This window comes from Cryptotermes secundus, unplaced genomic scaffold, assembly GCF_002891405.2.
Source record: "Cryptotermes secundus unplaced genomic scaffold, Csec_1.0 scaffold24, whole genome shotgun sequence".
Lineage (NCBI taxonomy): Eukaryota > Metazoa > Arthropoda > Insecta > Blattodea > Kalotermitidae > Cryptotermes > Cryptotermes secundus.
This window is the reverse complement of record NW_019718270.1, coordinates 232,161-257,066: the sequence shown is the minus strand read 5'-3', so window position 1 is coordinate 257,066 and position 24,906 is coordinate 232,161. Positions and strand designations below refer to the sequence as shown.

At 39.1% G+C, this 24,906-nt stretch overlaps 1 protein-coding gene across 6 annotated transcripts in view; it reads left to right on the top strand.

Annotated features, from left to right (window-relative positions):
• Positions 1 to 24,906, top strand: part of LOC111866191 — a 78,180-nt gene that overhangs the window by 39,391 nt on the left and 13,883 nt on the right. For 5 of the 6 annotated variants that reach the window (XM_023855278.2, XM_023854948.2, XM_023855199.2 and 2 more), the window contains exons 8-9: positions 13,005 to 15,938; positions 19,522 to 19,693. In XM_023855278.2, coding sequence (XP_023711046.1) covers positions 13,005 to 15,938; positions 19,522 to 19,693 — 3,106 coding nt within the window. The remainder of the gene's footprint in view (positions 1 to 13,004; positions 15,939 to 19,521; positions 19,694 to 24,906) is intronic. The other variant, XM_023855361.2, reaches the window with a different exon arrangement.

Sequence of the window (24,906 nt, the reverse complement as noted above, 5' to 3'; positions counted from 1 at the left end):
CTATAAGCAGTCTTAAATTGCAACATGTAAGTACCACTTAACCTGTGTTTCCATGAAAATACATTACATGATTTTTGCCCCACTGGACTGTCATCAAGTATGTATGATGATCTGTGTAAATTGTTACACTGTAGTGTGGTACTGTATATAGCTAGTGAGTCCTGTAAATATGAAAGTTTAATATTTAAAAACCAGATTGGTTTTTGGTTAAATAATTTGAGAACAATTTAAAATGACATGTTGTGTGTTGTCCTGTTCTTTCTTTGTTCTGTCTTTTTTGACAGCAGTACGTTCTTTGTACACGGTACCTTGGTTATGTGTGCTCCAGTGTGGACTGCAATGGTTCCATTGGGTGCCCAAAAACAACAAAATGGGATGAACATGAGAGACACAATACACCATTATAAGTTTTTCAAATTATTTTGGCAAAAATCAGCTTGGTTGTTTAAAAAAATAAACATTTATATGTACAGGCCTGATGGGCTGCATAGTATTACAGTACAGTGTAACAGTTTACACAGATCATGTATACCTGATGATGGCCCTGTGTGGCCGAGAAATGTCATGAATTTGCATGGAAGCACAGACTAAGTGGTATACATGTTTTGACTATAAGTCATTCTCAGTTTCATGAAGCAGTTTAATATTTTTTGTTAAATTAATCTTTTCATACAAATAGTCGTGTTGATGACAAAATTCAACCTCTTTATTACAGCCGCCACAACACAACAACAAATATCAAGATCAGTGCCTAGTTTCGGCTCTGCTACATGTTTCGGCTATTAATAGCCATCATCAGGCAAATACATGGTTAACATACGAGGGGGGACCCAAAAATAACCGGAAGCAACCTGTTGCACGCGCATGCTTTGTAGTTACAAGTTGTGCTGCTAGCTGGTGTTAGCTGGGGGTCTCCTGCGACCGTTAGTGAGCTGGCGTCAGTCTGAGTTAAGTGGTTTGTCTGTGGTGCTCTGTTGTGTGCGTTCCTGTTTCAACCCTTTGGCGATTAGTGAGATGGCTGACCAGAAGGAACAAAGAGTGTGCGTGAAATTGATGAAGATCGTCAAAAGACCATTGACCAAGTTTCTGAGGAAACGAACATCTCATGGAGCACGGTCCAGCGAATTTTAACCGAAGGTTTGCACATGAGACGGGTGTCTGCAAAATTTGTTCCTCGCTTGTTCGGAGATGACCAAAGAGAAAACAGCGTGAATGTTTGCCGCGACTTGAAGAGTGACGTGCAGTTTTCCCTAACAGAAAGCAAAATTTCACGCACACTCTTTGTTCCTTCTGGTCGGCCATCTCACTAATCGCCAAAGGGTTGAAACAGGAACGCACACAACAGAGCACCACAGACAAACCACTTAACTCAGACTGACGCCAGCTCACTAACAGTCGCGGGAAACCCCCAGCTAACACCACCTAGCAGCACAACTCGTAACTACAAAGCGTGCGCGTGCAACAGGTCATTTCCGGTTATTTTTGGGTCCCCCTTCGTATATACACCACTGAACTGCAGTACTGGTAAATTTGGATACAATATTATTAATTATATAAAACACTTGACATAAAATACAATAAATCAGATTATATAAAGCAGAAGTTATAGTATAAAACAAGAATCAAATTCTTAGATTGATGTTTAATATCATCGAATCAGTTGTTGGTTTTGTAATTTCGTTGTGTTCCCATGGACAAATTGGAATGTTCTATATTTTGTGTATGTAAAATTGTATAGGAGGCTCATGATGTAGATGAAGTAAATTAATGTTAATTGTTTAGTTGGTAGGGAATGTAAACAATGACTTGTTTACATTCCCTACAGAAGGGACAATACTTTTGTAATATGAGACACCGACTAAACAATTAACATTAGTTTACTACATCTACATCACGAGCCTCCTATACAATTTTACATACACAAAATGTAGAGTATTCCAGTTGTCCGTGGGAATGCAACGAAATTAAAAAACCAGCGACTGATTAGATGATACAAAACATCAATCTAAGAATTTTATTCGTGTTTTATATTATAACTTCTGTTTTATATAATCTGATTTATTGTATTTTATGTCAAGTGTTTTATATAATTAATAATAATGTATCCAGTTTTACTAGTACTGCAGTTTAGTGATATATATATGTTAACCATGTATTTGCCTGATGATGGCTATTGATAGCCGAAACTAGGCACTTATCTTGATATTTGTTGTGTTGTGACGGTTGTAATAAAGAGGTTGTATATTGTAACACAGCAGGATGCATGAAATGAAAAAGATGACAAAATTGTTAACATTAAAATGAAATAAAATTATGTAACAGGTAAATATTGAGCTGTTATGTTGGAAGTGGTGTCTTCGGCTTAACATTTCATGTAGCAATCTCATTGTGTTTTATAAAAATATTTCTGGTTGTGTAGTATTTGTATTATTATTACTTATAGAATCTTTGGATTTGTTGTGTTAATGGTATCTGTAGAAGCTAAGAATGGACATAAAATACCAGATCACAGGTAGCAGTTGCATAGGAAGACCTCAAGAAAGGTGATGAAAGATTCTGTCTTGTAATCGTTGGCCAACCATATTACTGGGGAGGATGCTGAATAAGCCAGTGAATGTACACGTTTCAGTGTTGTCATTGTAGCCAAGCAAAAACTGCTTGTAGATGAACAGAAGGAAACAGGAGACTGAAGATACATGCCTTTTAGGGCATCATGAGGCTGTAAACCTCAGAACCCCCGAAAAACTGCACTTCATAACCCTCATTAAGAAATGGGGTAATAGAGGAAGCTAATGATGCTTGCATCAGCTGTAGCACAGTAGATGTAGAACGGTGGTATTGGTGAATATGTAACAGTATGCAACTTGAACAGAGTAGCCGAGGCATGGGAAAATGCGGAGTAAGTAGAACACAACTGTTAAATGCCTTAAGCTGTTTGTGTGAGAGAATAGCTATCAGAAAAATCTAGGATAGTGTCTGGGGGACATTCTTTCAAACACCTAAGTAATATTCTGAGTGTTCAGTAGTAAAGATTACATGGCTGTTGCCATGAGCATCCTAACACTGTAGGTTAGGGATGAGGAGTGAAACTACCAACAGCATGGGATCCACCAGAGCAGCCCTTCTCTTCCTTGTGGTGATCTTCACCAGATGTAAGTGGACCTCATAATAAAGACAGATTATCAGAATTTTACACCTAATGCATAAACTGGGCCTAGCGATAGGTACTATAGGATGATAGCTTCACCATGCAAAAATGGTTTCAACATGTGACTTGTGTAAGGTTATACCTGGCAAATATTGTAATAAGTGTAAAATACTTAACCTTTATGTAATCAGACCCTGTGAGTGAAGCTTATTCTATGAACTCATACCCAAAGAAGTAATGGTGATCCGTGTGGTGGTAGCAAGAAATGTGAATTGTTTGACTATTCCCTCTGATGTTCTCAAACTCAGGCACTATTTTTAGAACGCATGGTCCATTCTGATCCTTTTGGAATTGGTAGTCTGACAGTGAAATAACAGGAAGCAGTGTAGTGGAAAGAAACAGTAAGAGAGAGAGACTGCTCAGCTACAAGAGCGGAGGTAGTTCCATCTACCTTTGATGATGGCAATGAAACCTTCATGGAGGTGTTAACGGCAGCTCCAGAACATTTACTGTTACGTTTCTACTCCATTGTACAATCTTCATAATATAATTGTCTAACCTGTGTAAAACTGAAGTGACAGGAATTATCAGGATTGTTGTCTTTGGAGACATGATATTATGTAGTTTTGTAGATGAGTAAGAACATTTTGGAGGACCCTGTGACTCTCATCTTCTCCCCTGAAATGGACAGAGTAGGTTCTTCCAAAACATTGGCACCATCTGTGAAACTATGTGGCATACCAAACCAGAAAATCATAAATTTGATACTGGTGTGAGAACCTCAGATCTCACAGAGAGGGATGCTGCTTCAGTAGCTTAGTAAACAAAAGAGTGGAACTATGCAACTGGGAGTGCACATACATACAAGATGATCTGTTTGGGTGTGGATAAAAATAAAGTATTAAGAAAAGGAGGCGGTAAGTGGCATATGGCACTTTGTTATGTGTTAATACAGTTTGTAGGTCAAGTGGGATTTGTGGTGGACAAAGTGGCACTGGGACAGGTTTTCTCCAAGTACTTCAGTTTCCCCTGCCAATCTTCATTCCACCAATTGCTCCACAATCACCCTCACCTATCATCTGGGGCTGGTACAATAGGCCAGAAGTGGCCGCAGTGCAAGGGACAGTCCCACCCCACTTACTCATGGAGCTGAGCCCTTTTGGAGAGCCGCCAATTCTGCGGCTACTCAAGAATTTCGCAGCATTTTATGGAACCCAAAGGTTCATTACTGTGTTCACAAGAGCACTCCACTGGTCCCTATCCTGAGCCAGATGGCCCACCCCACTAGCAATAAAAAAAAAGTTTATTAATGCATATGTTTCTTGTGATTCATGGGAGGTGTAAAGATGGCAGCAGGTGTTCAGCATGAAGCAAAGTGTGTCGTGTGGTATGTAATATTTGAGAATGATACATTACTGCCACATGAGCTGTGCTGTGTTTGTGGTGCACAAGAAGTTCCCATATAATTTTCCATAATGAAGCAGTACCACATGCTTCAAGAAACAAGATAAGTACATGCTGATGGGCAGATCAGCTGGAGATAAAATCTCCTGTCTTTGTGACCTTCATGTGCCAGATATTAAGCAGTAAAAGTTAATGGTTCATACTTCATAACATTTTACTTTTATCCATACCCAAATGGGTCATACTGTATTTTGCACATGTGTATTTCCATACCTTACTGCAGATACAAATCTGTTGCAGAACTAATCTTACTACAGATATATTGTGCATAGTCTGGCGTTATTTTTCCTTACATGTTATTAAATATTAACCATATTGGCATGTCTCATTTCAGATGAAATGTAGATCTCACCATTTTATGCCTCATACCAATTTTTTGACATGAACATTGATTTCAGTTTTGTGTAGAAAAATGGGTTATAACAGATCACATTTATACTGTAGACCTGTTGCAATACCACGTTTCATTACATAGATACTTCGTCCATCCATTACCTTCTGAGATGAAATTTTCAAAGGATGCCCAATAGTTTAAAATTTTAACACAATTAACCCCCCTCCCCAACTTCATAATGCATATTACACTGACCTGAACAGTTCACTAACACCAGAATATGTATGAAGTCTTCTTGCTCTTCCTTTGGATATATAGTTTACATTGTTATGATTAGGGGTTGAAAAAGTTATCTGAGATGTAGTTGTGGATATCCCCCCCCCCTTACAAAAATCAGTGTTCGTGCATGTGAAATGTGCATGCCATGCTGTCACCACAGACAAAAGTTTTACTAATTCCAACACTCACCCCAGTCTTCTTACATCCAGCAGACAAATTGTGGTATAGTTCCATTTCTTATGTAGCTTGGGTAAAAACCAGTCAGAAGGATGGTATGCCACAGGGTGGGATGGGCTGGCAGTTGTCTGCTTTTTGGTTGTTTTCAGTTGGGTCATGCAGTACAGGGCCAAACTGACAGGTATTATTGCCAAGTGAACTTAGAAACTGGACAAAGGTTGAGTGAGCCCTTCATCTTTGCTGGGGTCACTGTCATCCAGTAAGTTGTAGTTTTGTTCAAGATTTTGGCCCATGCAATTTCCGTTGCAAAATGTTCGTCATGTATCTGCCTCACAAGTGAGATGATGTAATGGGCACTGTTGATCAATGTCAACCACATTAAAAGTTTAAATTTTTTTATCAACTTCACATTTAACTTGGGCACAGATGATCTCTGTTGGATTATAAGTGCTCATGTAAGGTGGGAGATGAATTACTATGTGTCCTCTGAAGCTTGTGATCACCCTGAGCTTATAACATTTCTCCACTCGTTTCACCATACCTACAAAGGTGTGGGGTCCATTCCTGGTGTGACTTAGATCACTGCAAACATTGTTCTTCTATAGCCAGTTAATAATTTTGTATTCTCTTGAGATTGTGGTCAGAGCCATCATGAGAAGAACGGAATGATAGCTTGTATTTTCTGTTACAGTTACCGCATCAGTTGTCTCTTGTATGGCATATCTAGGAATATCATGTACCAGGTTTTGAATACCTCTGGATTCTTACCTTTATGGTAATCTGTGTTATGTGTGCAGATTTTGCATCAACCTGAATGCCAGTTTACACTCATCAGTGAATCTGATTTGTGTGTATCCCACATGCAGAACAATTATACACCCTCCTTTTCCAGTGTGTACTTTAAATAACCATTCCCTTCAGAATCTTGCCAGCATTTAGGGAAAGTGTGGTTCTGATTAACCCACATGTTGTCGAGATACAGAATAATTCTTCCCTTAACCCCTCATTAGGCTTATCCTCTGTAGGAATACTGTCCAAGCAGCAGTGATATCTCCATTTAATTAGAATGCTGCATCCATCTTTCAGTTTCTTATACTGGAAACCAGTGCTGCAAAGAATTCACCACAAAGATGTGTTGAGTTCTGAAATTTCTATCAGGTTCTGCATATCAGTGATGGCTTCTGTAGTGTAAGATGGATGAAAGAATGAAGGGTGGGTCTTAATGAGCCCTTGCACCACAACCATCATTCATCTGTTTTGCATTAGTATAGGATAATGTCCTGTGTCCCGATCTAGAAAACTGAGATTAATGGCTGTGGGAATCCGTTGTCCTGACCATGCGACTCCCTCAATCTGCAAAAATTGGCACTAACTTCACTGACAAAGGTGGTCACTCTGGCAGTATAGTTCATTTGTGGACTATTATGGAGGACTGTTCTGTGTCATAATATGACATCACTTTTTTCTTTAAAATGTTTTTGCGAAAGTTATTGGTATCTGTAACAATTGTCCCTTGTCTTACAGTATTATGAGAAAGATACATTTCCATTGGTATTGTTTTGAACGTTGCCCTCTTTAGTAGTCCTTTGCACCGTGCTTCTCCTGACACCAGATGCCTCTGTCATCCTTTTCTGTACTTATGCTTCATTGTTTTAAAAACTGAAGTAAACTGTATATAATTCTCCTACCTTGATTATGTACCACCTGGTCAGCAATTTTCAGACTCATTTTCCTTGATGAAATTGTAAAACATGGCAGCACTGCACTGCTCAAGCCATAAATATCTTGCACCACTTCCAAGCAACATCTGCAGGTGTCAGCTGAAGGCTGTCCCCAGCCCACTTTTGTGATTTACTGTTTATTTCACTACAAAGGTTAAGCTTCATAACAGGAGTCTACTATAGTGCTCGTTTATGTGGTGCTCTGTTTTGCTTGCAGAGTACCAGTGACCAGTGTCACATGGTTGAAACAGTATAAGTGGCGGGCCTTCAGTTTTTTCAGTAGCAGATTGTTTCAACTGTCATTATTTATCATTGATCTAAGCTTTCTCTTTGTAAGGATCATCTTACTAAATCTTCTGTCATGAGGTGCTGCTGAAGTTCGGGAGGACAGCAACTATTTATATTATCTTTCTGAGGAACGTGAATCTGTTTTCTTGTGACAAAACAAATTTAAGTAATTGCCCAAGTTTCATTCTCTGGAACATTGCTCTGTTGTACCTATTGCTTAGGATGTGTTTAATATCCTAGCCTTCTCAAGTGACTGTCTTGAAATGAGGTAGTAAATGTGGGAAATAGTCTTATTTTCACCAAAACTTATCAATTTACTGCCAGTCAGTCATGAGACAGTGTCAGACAGAACAGGCAGCAGGTAGTCTGCAGGTGATGGTATAAGAAAACCCTGCTTTCAAGACTTTTATTTACACTTTAATGAGTCCTTCTGCCTGGGTTGAATTTTGAATTTTTCTGTGTTATTTCAGTCAGGTGAATTTCTTAAAATATGTCAAAACGTCATTCTCTACTGGTCCTAGTTATATATATGAAATGGTAGTCATGTTTTATCTGCAGAAGTCCTCTTCGTTGGCTTGATTCATTTGAATTTCCTGGTGATGCAGTAGATTACAGATGAACATCACAGAACTTCAAATATATAACAAGTTCTCTAAGAGCCCCAACTTTATTGACCACTCAAAGAACGTTATGAACATGTGGAATTTCTAGAATCTTGGCAGATAGCATGCTAGTAAGCATTCCTTAGTTCATTTTAACGTCCCTAAAATTGATAAAGAGTTATTAGCAGGGCCCGGATTTTGATGACCTGAAAATATTTAAAAAATGACTGAAAAGATCCAGAAAAATGACCTAAAATATGACCCAAAAATGTAATATGTCAGAATATCTACTAATTGTTTTATTACTTGTAATATTGTTAGTGTATCAGACCAGAATGAAACAAATCAAATGTATTTTTAATCTTTATTAACACTGAACTCATCTTTACTCTTTTAAGTTTGTCCTCATTTTTATGTTGAAAATTAAGCAATATTGATTGAATTTGAAGCTAAATGTTTTAATACAATTTTTTCTGTTGTGTTAGAACGCTTATCAAATGTACATATACGGTATGTATTCCAACATTTAAGTCTTACCTCATTCAGAGTTGTAATAGATGACAGTCAACATGGGGAGATTCTTGAAAATGAGAGAGCGCCTATTGTCCGACAGCACATTCTTGTACTTAGAGAAACTCCTTTCCACATCTGCAGACACAGTGGGAGCATACTTGAAGTGTATCGAATCACTAGCAGTAAGTTCTTCAATACTGAAAGCGCTAAAGGACTCTCCTGACAATTCGAGAAATGCTGCATGATGTTTCATAACCTGAGTTTTTATCCAGAACACTTTTCATTTTTCTTGACACCATTTTACCAATGTCCCCTGACACTTTCTCCAAATCAATGGCTATTTTTTTCACCAGAGGGGGCGAATCTTCTAGCGTTGCTCCTTTCTCCTGCAAACATTGGATTCCTTCTGTCAAGGAACTGAAATTTGCCTTTATGAAGACCAGCCGTCCTTCCATTTCGATGTACGAGAACTGTTCCTGAGCAGCTTCAATTGCCCTCGCATCCTCCGTCTTCATTGAATCTACAGTGTTTTTCACTACCTGAAAATGATCGCAATAGTAAATTGCAGCATCAATCCACATTCCCCACCTTGTTATGATGGGTTCCGGGGCAGTGGAACACCAGGAGCCATAGACTTAAAATGCATTTTACGAGCTGGAGCCTTTATGAAAATATTCTTCGTCCTCGACAAGAGAGCATCCACTTGAGGAAATTTTGATCTCACTTCCTCCATCACTCTATGCGGTGCATGAGCTAGGCAAGTAACGTGCACCAATTTTGTATACNTGTATAAAACGACTTTATTTACTTGCCTGCTTTTACAATATATGGGGCTGCATCGGTCACAAAAAGCAAGACGTCATGTCGTATACCCTCTGGCCACAGTAGAAACATCGACCTGTTGAAGAGTTTACAAATTGTGGAATGATTAACAGATTCTAGCACCTCACTCATAAGCAGAAACATTTCACCTGGTCCGCCAGTTTCCAAGGTTCCAATGATGACGTTTGCCATGTGGCTAGCCTCCATATCACAGGTCTCATCAATGGAAACGGAAATCACCTTCCCATGCACTTTATTCCTAATCATTTCCAGGATACTGTTGTAGCACTGGGAAAGGTAGTTCTTCCTGAGTATGGATTCATCCGGGATAGAACGGCCACAGTTTACTTCCAGAAAATTTTTCAGTTTTCCATTGTTTGGAGCCCAAAATAGAATATTTGCGGATGCCAGAGCATCACACAGATCTGTGAAAATATCTGATGACTTATTTCCACCTCCAGATGAACACTGTTTGCAGTAAAATTTGAACAGGTTTCTTTTTGTTCGAAATTTGCACTGCTCGTATATGCTTGTCACGGCCGATATGTTGTTGTACCATGAATCTTTTTTCTGCCACTACTTTTGTGTCACTCATCTTGCAGTATAAAATGTCACCATCAGTTGAAAATAGATCTTGAGAAACTCAGCTACAAATTGCTTTAAATGATACGATTTAGTTGGCTTTGCTTTTGGCATCGCGATCAAATTAATCACTCTAGTGCAACACAAAACTGAACTTTTCTCACCGAGAACCTTTCGTCAACTGTATCTTTATCTGTACGGTTAAGGGCGAGGTACTGAAGACAGAAGGAGTTTTATTGAACAACAATGTCATATGAAGCAAGAGATTCTGACTAGAAACATGTGTAACTAAGCAAATTGCTTTGTACAAAGAGCCGCAGTGTGAGTAGTCATCGCCGTACCCGCAGTGTGAGTAGTCATCGCCATACCCTGTTGTATGATATGTATTGTCAGCACTTCCGCGAAATGAACGGAAAGGATGGGCCAGGATTACAACCTATTATTGTATACTATGGCCTTTGTAGAGGGTGCTTAGGAGAAAGAGAAAGAACACTTTGCTTCCATACTACTCACATTTCAGAAAACATATGAAGAAAAGTTCCCTAAAATGGCCAAAAATGACAAGAAATACCCTTAAAAGCACCAAAAATTACCCCCAAAATGAGAATATGACCTTAAAACAAAAGAATGACAGAAAATTACCTCTAAAATTTACATTTCTGTAACCGGCAGCTCATATCCGAGATTTATATATTTAAGAGCATTGCATAGGATAGAAGGAAAAAAAGATGACATGTTATCAAAATCTGGGCCCTGGTGATTAATAAATAAGTCATCCACTTGGGAAACATAATGAACTATGTAATTGTAATTTGTATGCAGCTCAGCACATAGGAATTAAAATGTTTACAACTTCCTGATTCTTGTTGGTAATCAGTTAATGTTTGTAGATGTTGGCAGCTCAGTCTTTGCCAGGGCCTACTATCCGTTGATTATTATTCCTGTGAAGTCTGAGACTCTTAAACTCATCTTATGCTGCTGATAAGTAACTTTCCTCTGTGGTGCCCTTTTAACACAACAGTTTACTGAAATAGCTTTACCAACTTTCACGTATTTCCTCAATTTTAGACTTACCAGTAGAGCCATCAGGCAGGAGGCTATAAAACTTGGGGTTCTTTACTTCAGCTTTGAGTTCCTAATTGTGCCACAGATGAAATTCCCATATTTTTTATACTTGTTATTACTTTTGTACTGCTGAAGAATATCACACCTAATTTGATAGCATATTTTAAGAGTTTGATGGCATAACATAAATGTTAAAATGTACTTCATGATGACATTATTTAGAAAACTCACTGCATATTCTTTGTTATGGTGTTCTTCAGTTCTCTCCATCTGTGACTTGTGTGCCAAATGATCATAACCAATTTTACAGTGTACACATTGTGGCCAGTATTGTTTAAGTACTTGGCAGGTGTTCAATTCTTAAAATAATGGTGCATTGCCACAGCTGTGTTGATAGAAAATTTTACAGTGGGAATGTACTTCCATAAGATTGCCATAATAAATAAATAATTTATTTAGGTACATTTTATTTTAAGAAAAATCCAGGTGAAAAATGCTTTTGCTGTTTCATGAGCAAAGATTCCCAGTCCCAAGAAAACAAAAATCCATGAAATTGATATTGGCATTAGGTTAATGGTTGGTAATGGGGCATGTAAGACAAGTATTCCTGCTAGCAGATGTAAGCTGAGTCAAACAGTGTGTGTGCTTCTGTGACATTATATACATGATTTATATTAATAAGAAGTCCTATTTTTTCATATGCTTCTATTATGTGAGAATGTGATGTGTTCTGAGAGATTTTAAGTATATATGTACTCTATGTTTTGTGAGAATTGACCTAATCCTTCCAGCCACACTATGGCCCTGGGATCGACTCAGCCCCTAACGGAAATGAGTACCAGGAATTAATTAAATAATTTTCCTGGGGAGTAAAGCGTGGCTGGCTCATAAGGCTGTAACAACCTTACCGCCATCTTTGAGCTGATTGCCTAGATAATGTGGGACCCTCTGTGTTTCACAACCCTGTGGGCCTTCACGGCCTGTTACAGGGATAGCTTTACTTTTTTACTTTTATGTTTTGTGAGATGAACTTGTGCATGCAAATGAATTTATTCACTCCCTGGTATTAGAATGAGAAAATTTGTCACATCTCATGCAGTTTTCTATTGGAGGCTAGTCTGATTTTCGCCATAGACTGTTTCCATAAGAACTGTCCTGATCACATTTATCATTCTGTAATTTCTCTCTTGTTTTCCACCTTGCTCTCTGCTGAGATGCTTTCTTTCATCACCTTGTTTACCAATACAAAGGGAATCCTGTTTATCACTAAACATCAACTAATAATTTCTACTGTCCAGTGTCAGGCATCACTGTTTGACTATTTGTGTCCCACATGTACATAGGAAATTCTAAAGAACAAAGGTGGTGGTGGTCTTCAGTGGGATGAACAAATTTTAAAAATCATAAATCAGTAGTGGGTGTTGGGTGGGGTAATAGTTAGAACTTATTTGGTTTTTAAGTTTTCTTTTTGCATGCAAAACCCAAAATCTGTTAACTATAATATTATGAACTTTCAGGAAGACAGAAGTTTTACAAAACAGGATATTATATTTGTTTTCACTGTTTACTGTCTGAGTATTTTTGAAGTATTGATCTGATAATTCTTTGCAATGTTTTTTAAAATTTTCATATTTAACAGGATTGTAGGTCTCTTTGAACATGGCTATTCATTTGTTTAATACATCAAAATAAATTCCTCTAGGTCAGTACAGTTTGTACTCTGGCAGTCAGTAGCATCCATAACTCTTGGATTGTGTCATCAAATTCATACTGAACAACACATTTGTGAAGTTAGAGTATCTTTTGTTAGATGAAATAGTGTAATGCGAATATTTGAAAATGAATTTTGCAGTTTGAACTGTAGGCTGTTTTTTTTACTGGTACAGGATGATGCATGCTTCTGGATTATCTAGATTGCTGTAAAGATGATGAAACAGCTCTGTTTTTACATTACACTGTCTAATATTGTTGATAATGAACCTTACTATCTGTTGATACATTATTTTCAGATTCTCAGGGTGGATTATCCATGAAAGTGAAATCGCGTCCCGTTATAATGGGAGGGAATTCCCAGGTGGCATCTAGCAACACAGCTGCAGTTGTGGACCCTCACAGTGAACATGCTCAGGACTCGTACACCAATATCCCTAGCGGATCGACAGCTGGTACACTAAAACAGCAGTCTCTTTCTCATCCAGTGCCATCATCCACTATTCCATCTAGCCCAAGCATTTCATCTTCCTCGTGGGTTGCTGCTGAAAAGCAGCATAGTTCTACATCTCATGTCATAGAAAGGAACAAAGGAGGATCAAGAAAGGCGGTGGATTTACAGCAGAGTAAGATAGGAACACAAGTGAATAGGACATCAGTTCTAAAGAAACTATCAAATGACGTGTCATCTGTTCACCGTAGCAAGATTAATCTGCAAGCAAATGTGAACAGGATTCCTCGGTCAGTTGAAACCTATAAGGCTATTGTAGCAGAAAACTGTGTTACCAAGAAACAAGAACATTCTCAGCAAAAAGATTTTCCAAATCATAGTACCATAGCAAAGAGGAAATTAGAAAGCATAGAACAGTGTAAAGGTTCAAGAAATGTAGTCACTGTTGCCAAGCTTCAGGCTATTGCTATGGTAGCAACAGCTTCTGATGTTCCTAAGCATTCAGAGTCTCATCCCAAATCTATTGACCGTCTTGCTCTAGCCAAGTCTTCCTCACCTACATCTCTTCCTGTAGGAGACTTAGATGTATCGGAAGCAAAGGTGAAGCAGAGACTATTGGAGGATGGCCCACCTCCACGGAAGAAACAGTGCGGTATTGTGGACCAAGTCACCACAAGATTAATAGAGAACAAAGAAAAAAATGTGAATTCTGGTGACTTTTTGACTGCAGCAGTTGGTGATACTGTTGTATCAGGAGGAAACCAGGCTGAAACCCAGGGTGGTGGCAATGGAGGTGGTGGGGGTGGTGCTGAAAGTCCGTCTGGGGTTGGGACAGGAGAACAGGGCAATACCCAAGGGGAGGACTCTGGTATTGAATCAATGGATGCACTCTCAGAGAAGTCTCCCAATCAAGGTGAAAGTCCTTGCCGTAAGGAAGAAAAGGACAATGAATGTTGCCAGTCTGCAGACTCTAATAAGAAAGTTATTGCAGTGCCTTCAACGGTGACATCGGTATCTTCAGCAAATTCAAATCTAACATCATCTGGAGACATTATAAACCAGTCCATAGAAAATACTGAACCACCTCCAGGAATAACTTCAAAGTCAGATTGTTTGGTTGAGAAGAAGATTGAGGGTGATAACAGTGCAGACAGTGATAGGTGTTTAGTTAATGCTTTGAGTACACAGAAGAAGAACAGAATAGACACACATGGAACATCGGGTAGTAACAAAAAATGTAATTTTGATGATCAGGAGAAGGATGGGAAATCATTGAATGAAAATAGTATGCAGTTATCAGATAATAGTAATGTCAGTGAAAATTTGGCATCATCTGCTGAAAGAGGCACAGTGATCAGTAGAGAAGCTGTTAACTGTGGTAATATGCAGCAATCACAGATTTCTGGCAGCGGAGATTCCAGTCTGGGATCTAGCAGTACCTCTGTCAGTGTGTCTTTGTTGGCACCAGCTAGCTCATCCAGTACATCATGTGCCCCTTCAGTAACAAAAACGGTTCCCATAAAACTTGTCACTATTCCATCTTCTCTTCCTCCTTCTCCTGTTAAAGTCCTCGTGCCCAAAATGGGCTCTTCGTCATTTACTGGAGCCTCAACAATTGCTACTGTTACTATTTCATCTGCTTCAAGTATTTTAACCTCATCAGGCAATTCTGTAATTGCTGATACCAACCAGTCTTTACCTCTGTCTGTTCAACCCACAGTGTGCACCAACTTATCTGCAATTATGACATCTATTGGGGAATCCAAGAAATCAAACACTGTAGTTGCCTCAGGAGATAGGCACTCTGTTGAAGACAGAGATGGGTGCCCAGGCTCACCAACATTAGAAGATCCTCAACCAATACGCATCACACCACCCCTATATACCTACTCCAACCCTGAAAAGCACCGAGAAGATACGCCTTCCCCTGCAGCTCTTGATGATGATGAAATTGATCTCACTCTGTCACGGAATAATAACAGGAAAGATGAAAGTATCATTAGCAACAGGCGGAAAAGGAAAAGAAAGCAGGACTTATTGGAGGGCAGGTTGGAAGCAGATGACTCACTCTGTGTTGAGGTGGGCAGTGGTGGTGGAAGTGACATGTCATCTGGGCACTTTCTAGAGGGGTTGGGTAGCGGTGATGGTGAAGGTGATGATGATGAGGAGGATGACGATGACGACGACGACGACGATGATGATGATGATGATGATGATGAGGATGATGATGATGACGACGATGACGATCACACCTATGTAGCTCGTAGCAGCAAATCTCAACACCATTCTGCTCGTCCCAAGTCTTTGCTAGAACAGTTGTTGATTGAGATTCCATCAGATACTGAGGCTCGGCGAAGTGGTTCACTAAGCACCAGGAATACTAGGTCAAGTCAGAGAAGCATTAGTCATACTCATAGCCCTGACCAGAAGCATACCCCAAAATCAAGCCCAGCTGGTCCAGGTTCAAAGGAAGATCATTCAGAATCTCCCCGCAATACATCCAAACCAAGCCCCACAAATTTAGGAGCACAGCTGTCCAGAGGAAGTAATTCCACAAATATAAGCAAACGAAAGCGTCAAGAATCTGAGAGCAGTGTAGTGTCAAGTGTAACTACAGTAGAGGAACAGAGGCCAAATAAAAGGAAATGCTCAGAGAACGCAGCAGAACTGATTAAAGCATGCATGGGGCTGGAAGATGTTCCAGCCAAAAGATTAGCAGGGAATCCTCAGCATCCTGACCATAAGGGCACCAGGACTTCTGCTGCATTGAAGAGCCGGAGAGGTAAATAACACATTAAGAATATTGTATCACACCGTATTATGTGTGAGACAATTTTTGTTTTTTGGCTCCATCAACACAGTTATTTGTATCAATATGCCATACATTGGGAGTACACGGATGAGGGGGATTTTTTCAATTTACCTAACCCTTTAAACTGCACTATGGCCCTGGGGTCAACTCATCCTGTAACAGAAATAAGTACCAGGAATATTCCTGGGGGTAAAGGGCGGCCAGCACATAAGGCTGACAACCTCACAGCCATTTGTGAGCCGATTGTTTATAAAATGTGGGAGCCTCAACCTCTCACAACCCTATGGGCCTCCACGGCCTGTTACAGGGATACCTTTACTTTTACTTTTTTACTTTTATACCATACACTGTGAGTATATTTGTATACGCTCTTATTTTTACTGTCTCGTACTGAGGTCAACAAAGGTTGAGCTATACATGTTTAATTAAGCACAGAGACAGTTTTACCTTATTTTGACTATTGTGATTCAGACTGGAAAATTATTCCCAAATAAGAACACTGGCCATTGTAGGCAAGGACAGCAGATGAGCTGAAGGTGAGTGTGAATTGTGTTAATACCTGATGATGGCCATAAGGCTGAAACACAGTAAAATATATTAAGAATTCTGGCTTGATTTTATGGTAAAAATTGGAGATTTTGTGCCAAAATACTGTACTGTCACATCCTCATTTCAGGTTTGCATTGGGTACAATATTTCTGTACCTGAAATCGAAAGAATCTTAAATGGGTTTATATAGAATTCAAACAAAAAGACATGCCAGTGTTAACTACATTTATTAGCCTTAATCTGACCAAAAAATAAATGTTGTTTTAATCTAAATAATTCTGAAAGATGTTGGATTTGAGGTGATGGTGACAGTAAAGTGAACTGACTTTTGGTTTTTACACCATGTAATTTGGAGAGAGCATTATGTTTTGGAAGAACTTATGAAGACTGGCAGTAAGTAAATGACCAACACAGTAATTTGATACAGAGAGCTTCATTCTCATGAAACTAAACAAGGAGGGGTGGGGGGAGCAGAGAAGAGTGTCAGGTTAAAATCTTGAATAGGTTCGCAGCTTTAGGAAACTTAGATGATGATATGGATATCAATAGTGTGGGGAGCTGTTAGAGAGAATATCATAATTTCACCCAAAGAGAGTTTGGGTTGTTAAAGAACTGTACAGCATAAGCCATGTTTTGGTGAATGGTGTTCAAAACTCTTGGATTAAAGGATACAAGCCATATTGCAGTGGTCACAAGAGCCAAGCCAAATAAATGGGGATTTTTTTTATTGCTAGTGGGATGGGACTAAGTCCCTTGTACTGCGGCCACTTCTGGCCTATTGTACCAGCCCCAGATGATAGGTGAGGATGATTGTGGAGCAATTGGTGGAATGAAGATTGGCAGGGGAAACTGAAGTACTCAGAGAAAACCTGCCCCAGTGCCACTTTGTCCACCACAAATCCCACTCGACCACACCCGGGATTGAACCCGGGCTGCTGCAGTAGGAAGCCAGCGACTAACCGCTTGAACTATGGCACGGCCCTGAAAATTTCACTCATTGGAGTTAGTTTTAGTTTCACGCTCTCAAACATCAATAAGTTGATAAAACTTTGTCATCTTATCTTTAAATACTGATCACAAATGATTACAGGAATGTAGTAAGCTATAAACACATATAGACATACACAGTGTGTCCAGGTTCTGTTAGGACTGTGTTCATTAAAAATACAAGATGTGAATTATTTTCAAAATTTCACTCGTTATTCAAAATTGTTTCCTTCTGAATCAATACATAGCTGGAATCGATTGAAAAGTTTTTGAAAACAGTCACTGTACTCCTTTTGTGGAATCGCATTTAAAACTGCGGTACATTCCCTTTAGATGTCCTGGATGGTGTTGTGATGGTCTCCTTTCATCGCCAACTGAACTTTTGGGAACAACTAGAAATCTGTTTTAGCCAAATCTGGCGAATGTGGAGGATTATCAAGGACTGTGATCCCTTTTCTGGCCAAAGAAATCGCACACGATCTTGAGTTTGCTCTCGATATTCAGGTCGAATTCGAAGAATTCTTACCCACAAACGATTAAGGACTCCGAGATGATAATCAGAATTCATTGTTTGACCTTCTGGCAGAAATTTCTTGTGAACGATTCCTTTGGAATCAAAGATAATGGTTAGCAGTGTATTTCTTCGACTCTTTTACATGCGCACTTTCTTTGGTTTTGGCTTCTTTGGGCACAACCACACTGCACTTTGCCGCTTTGTGAGAGGCACATATTGAAAACACCATGTCTCATCACCAGTAACAATCGATTTTGTAAATTTTGTATCACTTTGGGCCAACCATAACATGTCTTTGCAGTGTTCCACTCTGGCATGTTTTTCATCGCCTGACAGCGTGTGCAGTACAAACTCCACACTGACCTTCTGTTTGCCCAAATTCTCGGTCAAAACTTTATGCACAGTACTATTTGGTATTCCCAAAAGCTCCTCTATAAAGCATGCAGAAACACATCTGTCTGGTGCAAGGATTTCGATCACTTTTCACATTTTCTTTTGTGCGACTTGTTCTTGGCTTTGATGTACGTGGAGCGTCTTCAGTGTCCTCCCTGCCATCACGAAATATAGCATACCATCGAAAAATGTTCAAGCGACTCAATCACTACCATATACACTTTCATCATTTTGTATGCTTCATCAGCTGTTTTGCCTAAGTTCAAACAAAATTTGATGTTGGCCCTCTGTTCAGCTGCCATTTTCCAACGAGCATCAGAACAGTACTGTTAAATTCAAGGTCAGAACATGTGATGCTTGCTCTTTGAAATTATAGACAGCCACAGCTGAAACTTCAAGAATCTTAATGCCACAACTCTCCAACAGATGACATTGCAGGGCAAAATTTAAGAAAATCAGTCCTAACATATATTGGACACACTGTGTATCCCTGTGCGGTGCAGTTTTATCTGTGATGTGAATTAGATCTCCATACTTCTGTATACTGATACCTACTTTTTACTCAGTAATTCTGCTTATATTTGTGTGCTCTGAATTAAACATAATGCAGTAAACTCCATCTTGCCTAGCATGTATGGGGAATGTGATATACTGGTCACATGATGTAAACTCTTAAAGAAATCCAGTACAGTAAGACAACACATTTTCACTGTAGTTCTGGCATAGGAGTCTTGCTAGATGACATGTCAGACTGATGGGTGAAAGATTTGGGTACATGTACTGTGACATGATCACATACTCAAGTATCCTCTGCTGTCATGGCAGCTGTGTGAGGAAGAATATTTGGTAGTGCTGCTAGTGGTGGCTGGGAGAACTGTGGCATGGCAGTTGAATGTAAGTTCATCACAAATTTGTTTTTGAATAACTTACTAGGTATAGTAAATTATCTTTTAAATTTTTACCAGATGGGTTAGAATTCCAGATGCTTAGAAACAGAATAACTTGGATTTTACTGTAATACTTTTTTTTTCGTTTATTGTTTTTTTATTGTTTTTTCTTTGAGCCAGAATTCGATACATCATGCAGATCATATTTGTGATTGCTTCCCAGCAGGTATAGCAGCATCTAGCACATTGGTGGATGTAGATTCTTCAGATGATGAGCCACTGATTGAAATAGCTGTGAAGGGACGGGGAGCTCCTGGAGTTGGTGCAGATGAGCGTTCCCCTCCACGGCCAAAAAGCAGACCGAACAGCCGTTCTAGAGATGAAGAATTTACAAAGTAAGATATATATACCAGTCTTAATTTTTGTTGTAGGATAGAGGATCTCTCTGAATTGTCCACATAAAGAAGTTGAACAGTGAAGGATTACATTGATGTTAATGTTTTTTTGCATGGTGCCATATGAATGTGGGATTTGTTGCAAACAATTAAGAGGAACCTGCTTCCCACATCTTCAGGGTAGAAAAGTGAGCCAGTTGGAAATGTTCTATGATATGGGGAAGGGTGAACTAGAGCTAATTTAGTGAGTGAGACAGTGGGAACTGGTAGCCCTGAAAGGGGGGGGGGACAGTTTTGAGAGGAAAAACTGAAAGAACAGAATGGTACCAGGAATTCAACATAAAATACAGTAGAAATACATTTTAGTAACTCAGTAAAACAAAAAGTATAAGAAGAAGAAGAAGGAAATGAGGAAATTGCAGAGCTAGGAGGAGGAGGAGGAGGAGAGTTTGGATAAGAGGGGAGGTGGATGAAGAACAGAAGGAAAGAGTGAAATAGATTTACATGAAAATATGTAAAGAAGAAGAATAAAGGGTGGTGGGCACTAAGAAGAGATTGTACGTGGAAGGGGGAATCAATCTACGAAGGCAGTGCAGCCATTTCTGGATGTAGCATGGCCTGTGTGTTGTGTATGGATGTGACTTTCTCTCAGCTCTTTCAGTGTATGAATGATGTTCTTCTTGGCTGGATTTACCTTGTAGCCCCTTTTTCTTTATTGAGGTTGTGGTGTAAGTTGATCATGATGGTTCTGCCAGTGACTCCTTGCATAGTGGGGCAACTTTGCCACCATATCCAGTTTGGCAGCACAGTCTTACTGTTGGGTGTTTGTTATAGTCTATTTACATATTTCAATAACATCCTTTTGCAGTTATATATTTTACACAAACCAAAAAAGGCTGAAATTTTATAAACCATGTGAGAGTTACAGTGGCAGATGTTTTCAATATATTGTAACGTGGATGGCGCAACAGGAAGCAGGGGTCATGTGAACTCTGCGTTCCCACGAATTATATCACATACCCCCACTTGTTCCATCACTATGCAACGCTTGGTAAACACCCCTCCTTGCTAGCCTGTGACGTCGCACAACAGGCGAGTGTGCAGTGACTATTGCTAGGCAACAGGAAAGCGAGGTGCGTTTTCCGCTGTCTGGCTGAGGGTTTATAAGGGAAACTGGAATGCCTAAGGAGCGAGTGGAAGTCTAGCAATTGCCGAGTGCAGTTGCAGTCTAGCATTTACCGGAGTTAGTTGAGCATTAGCAGTCTGTTTCCAGTCTTTGAAGAGATGAGGTGAAGTCCAGCAGCCACCGGTTGTTGTTAAGTTGTATCGAGTGAATGGCAGTGACTACAGCAGGAGAAGTAATTGTGATACTGCAGATGGCAGTAATTGGGAAACTGTAAATTGTGTAAGTGTAAGAGCGAGTGTACAATAAATTTGCTACATCCAAGACAGCATGAAGTTATTTGTCGCGTTACAAACACCCGACACGTGACAGTATTATATGGCTCTACATTTACGGTTCTCACTGTTAATAACTATTGAACTTAATACAGTATATGTTACAGTATTACATCTCTTAAATGGTGAATGTCAATAGATTGTTATAAGATTCCATCTTAGAATTCAGTATGCAGTGTATCTTCAGTTGTATCTGTTTAATACACAAAGTTATTGTTGCTGTCTGTGTTTGTAATCGGTTGGTTGCATTCCATGTGTTGCTTGAGGTGATGGTGCTAAACTTTGCCCTGCTGATCATTCTACCTGTAATACTACAACATATAAGTTCAGACTTAAAATCAAATGAAATTTACCCTTCAAGTACAAAGGATATCCGGAACGTAAAGATACAAGGTCCAAAAAATATTTGTAAAGCATTTATGGAGGGATTCACTTGTAGCACTTTTACCACACACCTTTATTTACTTTTCAACAGTCACCATTGATTGCAGTGCACTTAGTGAGCCTGGGAATGAATTTTTTTTATTCCAGCTTGTTAGAAATCTGCCTGCCCTCTTAGACATGAAGAGCAGTTCTTGACACTTCTGGACAGTGTTGATGAAGTTCATTGATGGTTAAACGTCTGTCAGCACAAATGTTTTCATCAGTTTTTCAGATGATTTCATCAGTGATAACAGATGACCTTCTGCTGTTTATTTCATTATGAAAATCGCTTCTTCCCACTTCAAATTCATGATACCATTTTGCCATGTTTTGCCTGTTCATACCATAAAGAGAAACAAGTTGGCGAAGAATTTCAGCAGCAGTTTCTCCTTTCACATGAAGAAATCAAATTACTGCATGAACCTGACATTTGGCGGGATTTTGGACTTACATGGCCATATTAAACATACACTGTGAGCAAGATGTTTCCATGACTGTGGCCAGTGAACTCAGTCCTGTCATATGGTTCCCATCTCTCACGCAGCACTGCCATTTCTGGGGAGAAAAAAATCCCTTGCATTTTTACTGGACTTGTATCTTTACTTTTCAGATATCCCCTCGTCTCGTTTGTTGCTTAAGTAGGCTGTGTTAAGAGACCCTGACATTTTTCAGTCTTACAAGACTATCACCTGGGGGTATACCTTATTAAAATAATTACTTATGGGTCATGTGTGTAAAACCAAAAAACCTTAAAAGTCCCCCTAACATTAGACATACAATATGGTGATGTGGGTTACTGTAAGCACTGTGTAGTTAACCACTAATTGAACTCGCTCAGGATAGGGACAAGTAGAGTGCTCTTGTGAACACTGTAATGAACCTTCAAGTTACATAAAATACTGGGAAGTTCTTGAGTAGCCACACAATTGGCAACTTCTCAAGGAGGGCTGAATTCCGTGAGTGAGTAGTTAACCACATTGTTTTATTGTGATGTTTATGGCTATCTCGTACTCACTTTCTGTTGGTGTTGTTGGACGTGAAGTTCCACAGACATGTTTTGGTACCTTGGTGAAGTGTTGGATGGTAACATGTATTTGATTTCATAAAGATAATATATCAGGAAATGAATCTTGTCAGAAGTTCAGACTTATTAATGGCATAAATTGTAAATGTGGATTCACATAATAGATTGAAAAGGTTTTAGACATTTTACTTCTAAACTGTGTATGCAGTATTACTGTCAGTTTATTTTGTTGTGAAATTTACAGCTTGAAAATTATTCAATATCTTTGAAACATGTAGCTATACTCTAATATAAACCTAGAAATATATGAATAGTTGTATTTACTGTGTAATGTTTATCATTTTTATATCAAAATCAGCAGTGTCTGTTAAACAAGTCAAAAACATTCTGTAGAATGAATACAATTGATTTAACCCTTTCCAGTCAAACATCGATATGTAATTGACATGGTGACAGTGCTTCCATGGACAAATGTTGATATACTACTGACAAAGTTTCTTTTGTGTTTCTGCTGTCATATTTTGATTTAGAAGAGGAAGAGGAACCAGTGATGCAATTGGGATGATGAGAACTATAGCAGAACGAACTTTGGAGATAGATGAAGAACTGTGTGCTTGCTAATAGACTGCCAGAAGGCATTTGACCTTGTAAACTGGACCAAATTAATGCAGATCCTAAAGGAAACAGGTATCGATTGGCGTGAAGCAAATTGTACATGGATCAGAAAGTTAGAGTGCTACTGGACAGAGGGGAGACAAGAAGTGTGAAGACTGGAAGAGGAGTTCGACAAGGATACAGTTTATCACCAATTTTGTTCAACTTGTACAGCGAATGCCTTACCAAAGAAGCTCTGGACGGGCTTGCAGACTTCAGATTAGGAGGGCAAATTATTCAAACTGTGAAATATGCAGATGACCTTGTGTTAATGGCTAAGGAAGAAACTGCTACAGGGTATGGTTGATAGACTAATCGAAATTGGAAGGTGCTATGGCATGGAAATGAATGTGAAAAAAACAAAAGTAATGAAAGTTTTGAGACAACCAACCCCAGTCACAATAAAGATAGACCAAAAACAACTGGAGAATGTGAAATGTTTCAAATATTTGGGTAGCTTGTTAACAGGTGATGGAAGATGTACGTGTGAAATTAAATCTAGGATTGCCATGGCAAAAGCTGCATTTAGCAAGAATAATAATCTTTTTACCAGCAAATTGGACTTAAATTTGAGAAAGAAACTAGTGAAATGCTACATTTGGAGCATCGCTTTGTATGGGGCTGAAACTTGGACACTTATGGCAGTAGATCAGAAACACCTGGAAATCTTCGAAATGTGGTGTTGGAGAAGGATTGAGAAGATCAGTTGGTCCGATTATGTGAGAAATGAAGAAGTGTTATTTAGAGTCAGTGAGCAGAGGAATGGCCTACACAAAATAAGAAAACGGAGGGCTAATTGGATTGGTCATATCTTACACGGTAACTGCCTTCTAAAAGAAGTTATTGAAGGAAAGACAGAGGGGCGGATAGAAGTGACCAGAAGATGAGGAAGAAGACGTAATAAGATGCTGGATGACATTGGGGACAGAAGAGGATATTTTCATTTGAAGGAGAAAGCTCTGTATCGCATCAAGTGGAGGAACTGTTTTGGAAGAGACTGTGGACCTGTCGTCTTGACAGATTACAGATGAATGAATACATCACTAGTTGGCACTGTAGACTACACCAACGCATGCATGAATGTTTTATCTGCTTCCTTCTGCCATCTGGAAATCATAATTTGAACTTCTTGAGGAACAAATGCCATTTATATATTACAGCATGTCATGTGTTAGTAGAATGCTTTTACATTCAGCCGAACCACGGCCCTCTGGATTGAAGAAACTAGATATAATCCCTTGTGTGATATGAATGAAGAATCTAGTAGTGATATGTAAAGTGAAGAACTCGATATTGATTATGATGATGAGATTAATTTGGAAATTGAAGGAGAAACTGGGAGTAAAGGATTGAGCAATGAAATGTTGGAAAGTGAGAGTGAGAACAAAACAAATGTCGTTGCATGTTGGTGGGTGGGAAGATGTGACAAGGGGAAATGATGCCACCGAATAAAGTGGTCAGGCCCTCAGAAATACAGTAAAGTACATGGGGTGATAAAAAATATAGAGAAAGAATTTCAGAAAAATTTTGTTCTGGGTAAAAACATTGTCATAGATGAATCAACAGTTGGGTTCAAGCACAAAATAATTCTCGAAACTTATAAATAAAAAAAAATCAACGAAGTGGGGCATCAGATTATTTGCATTAGCTAAAA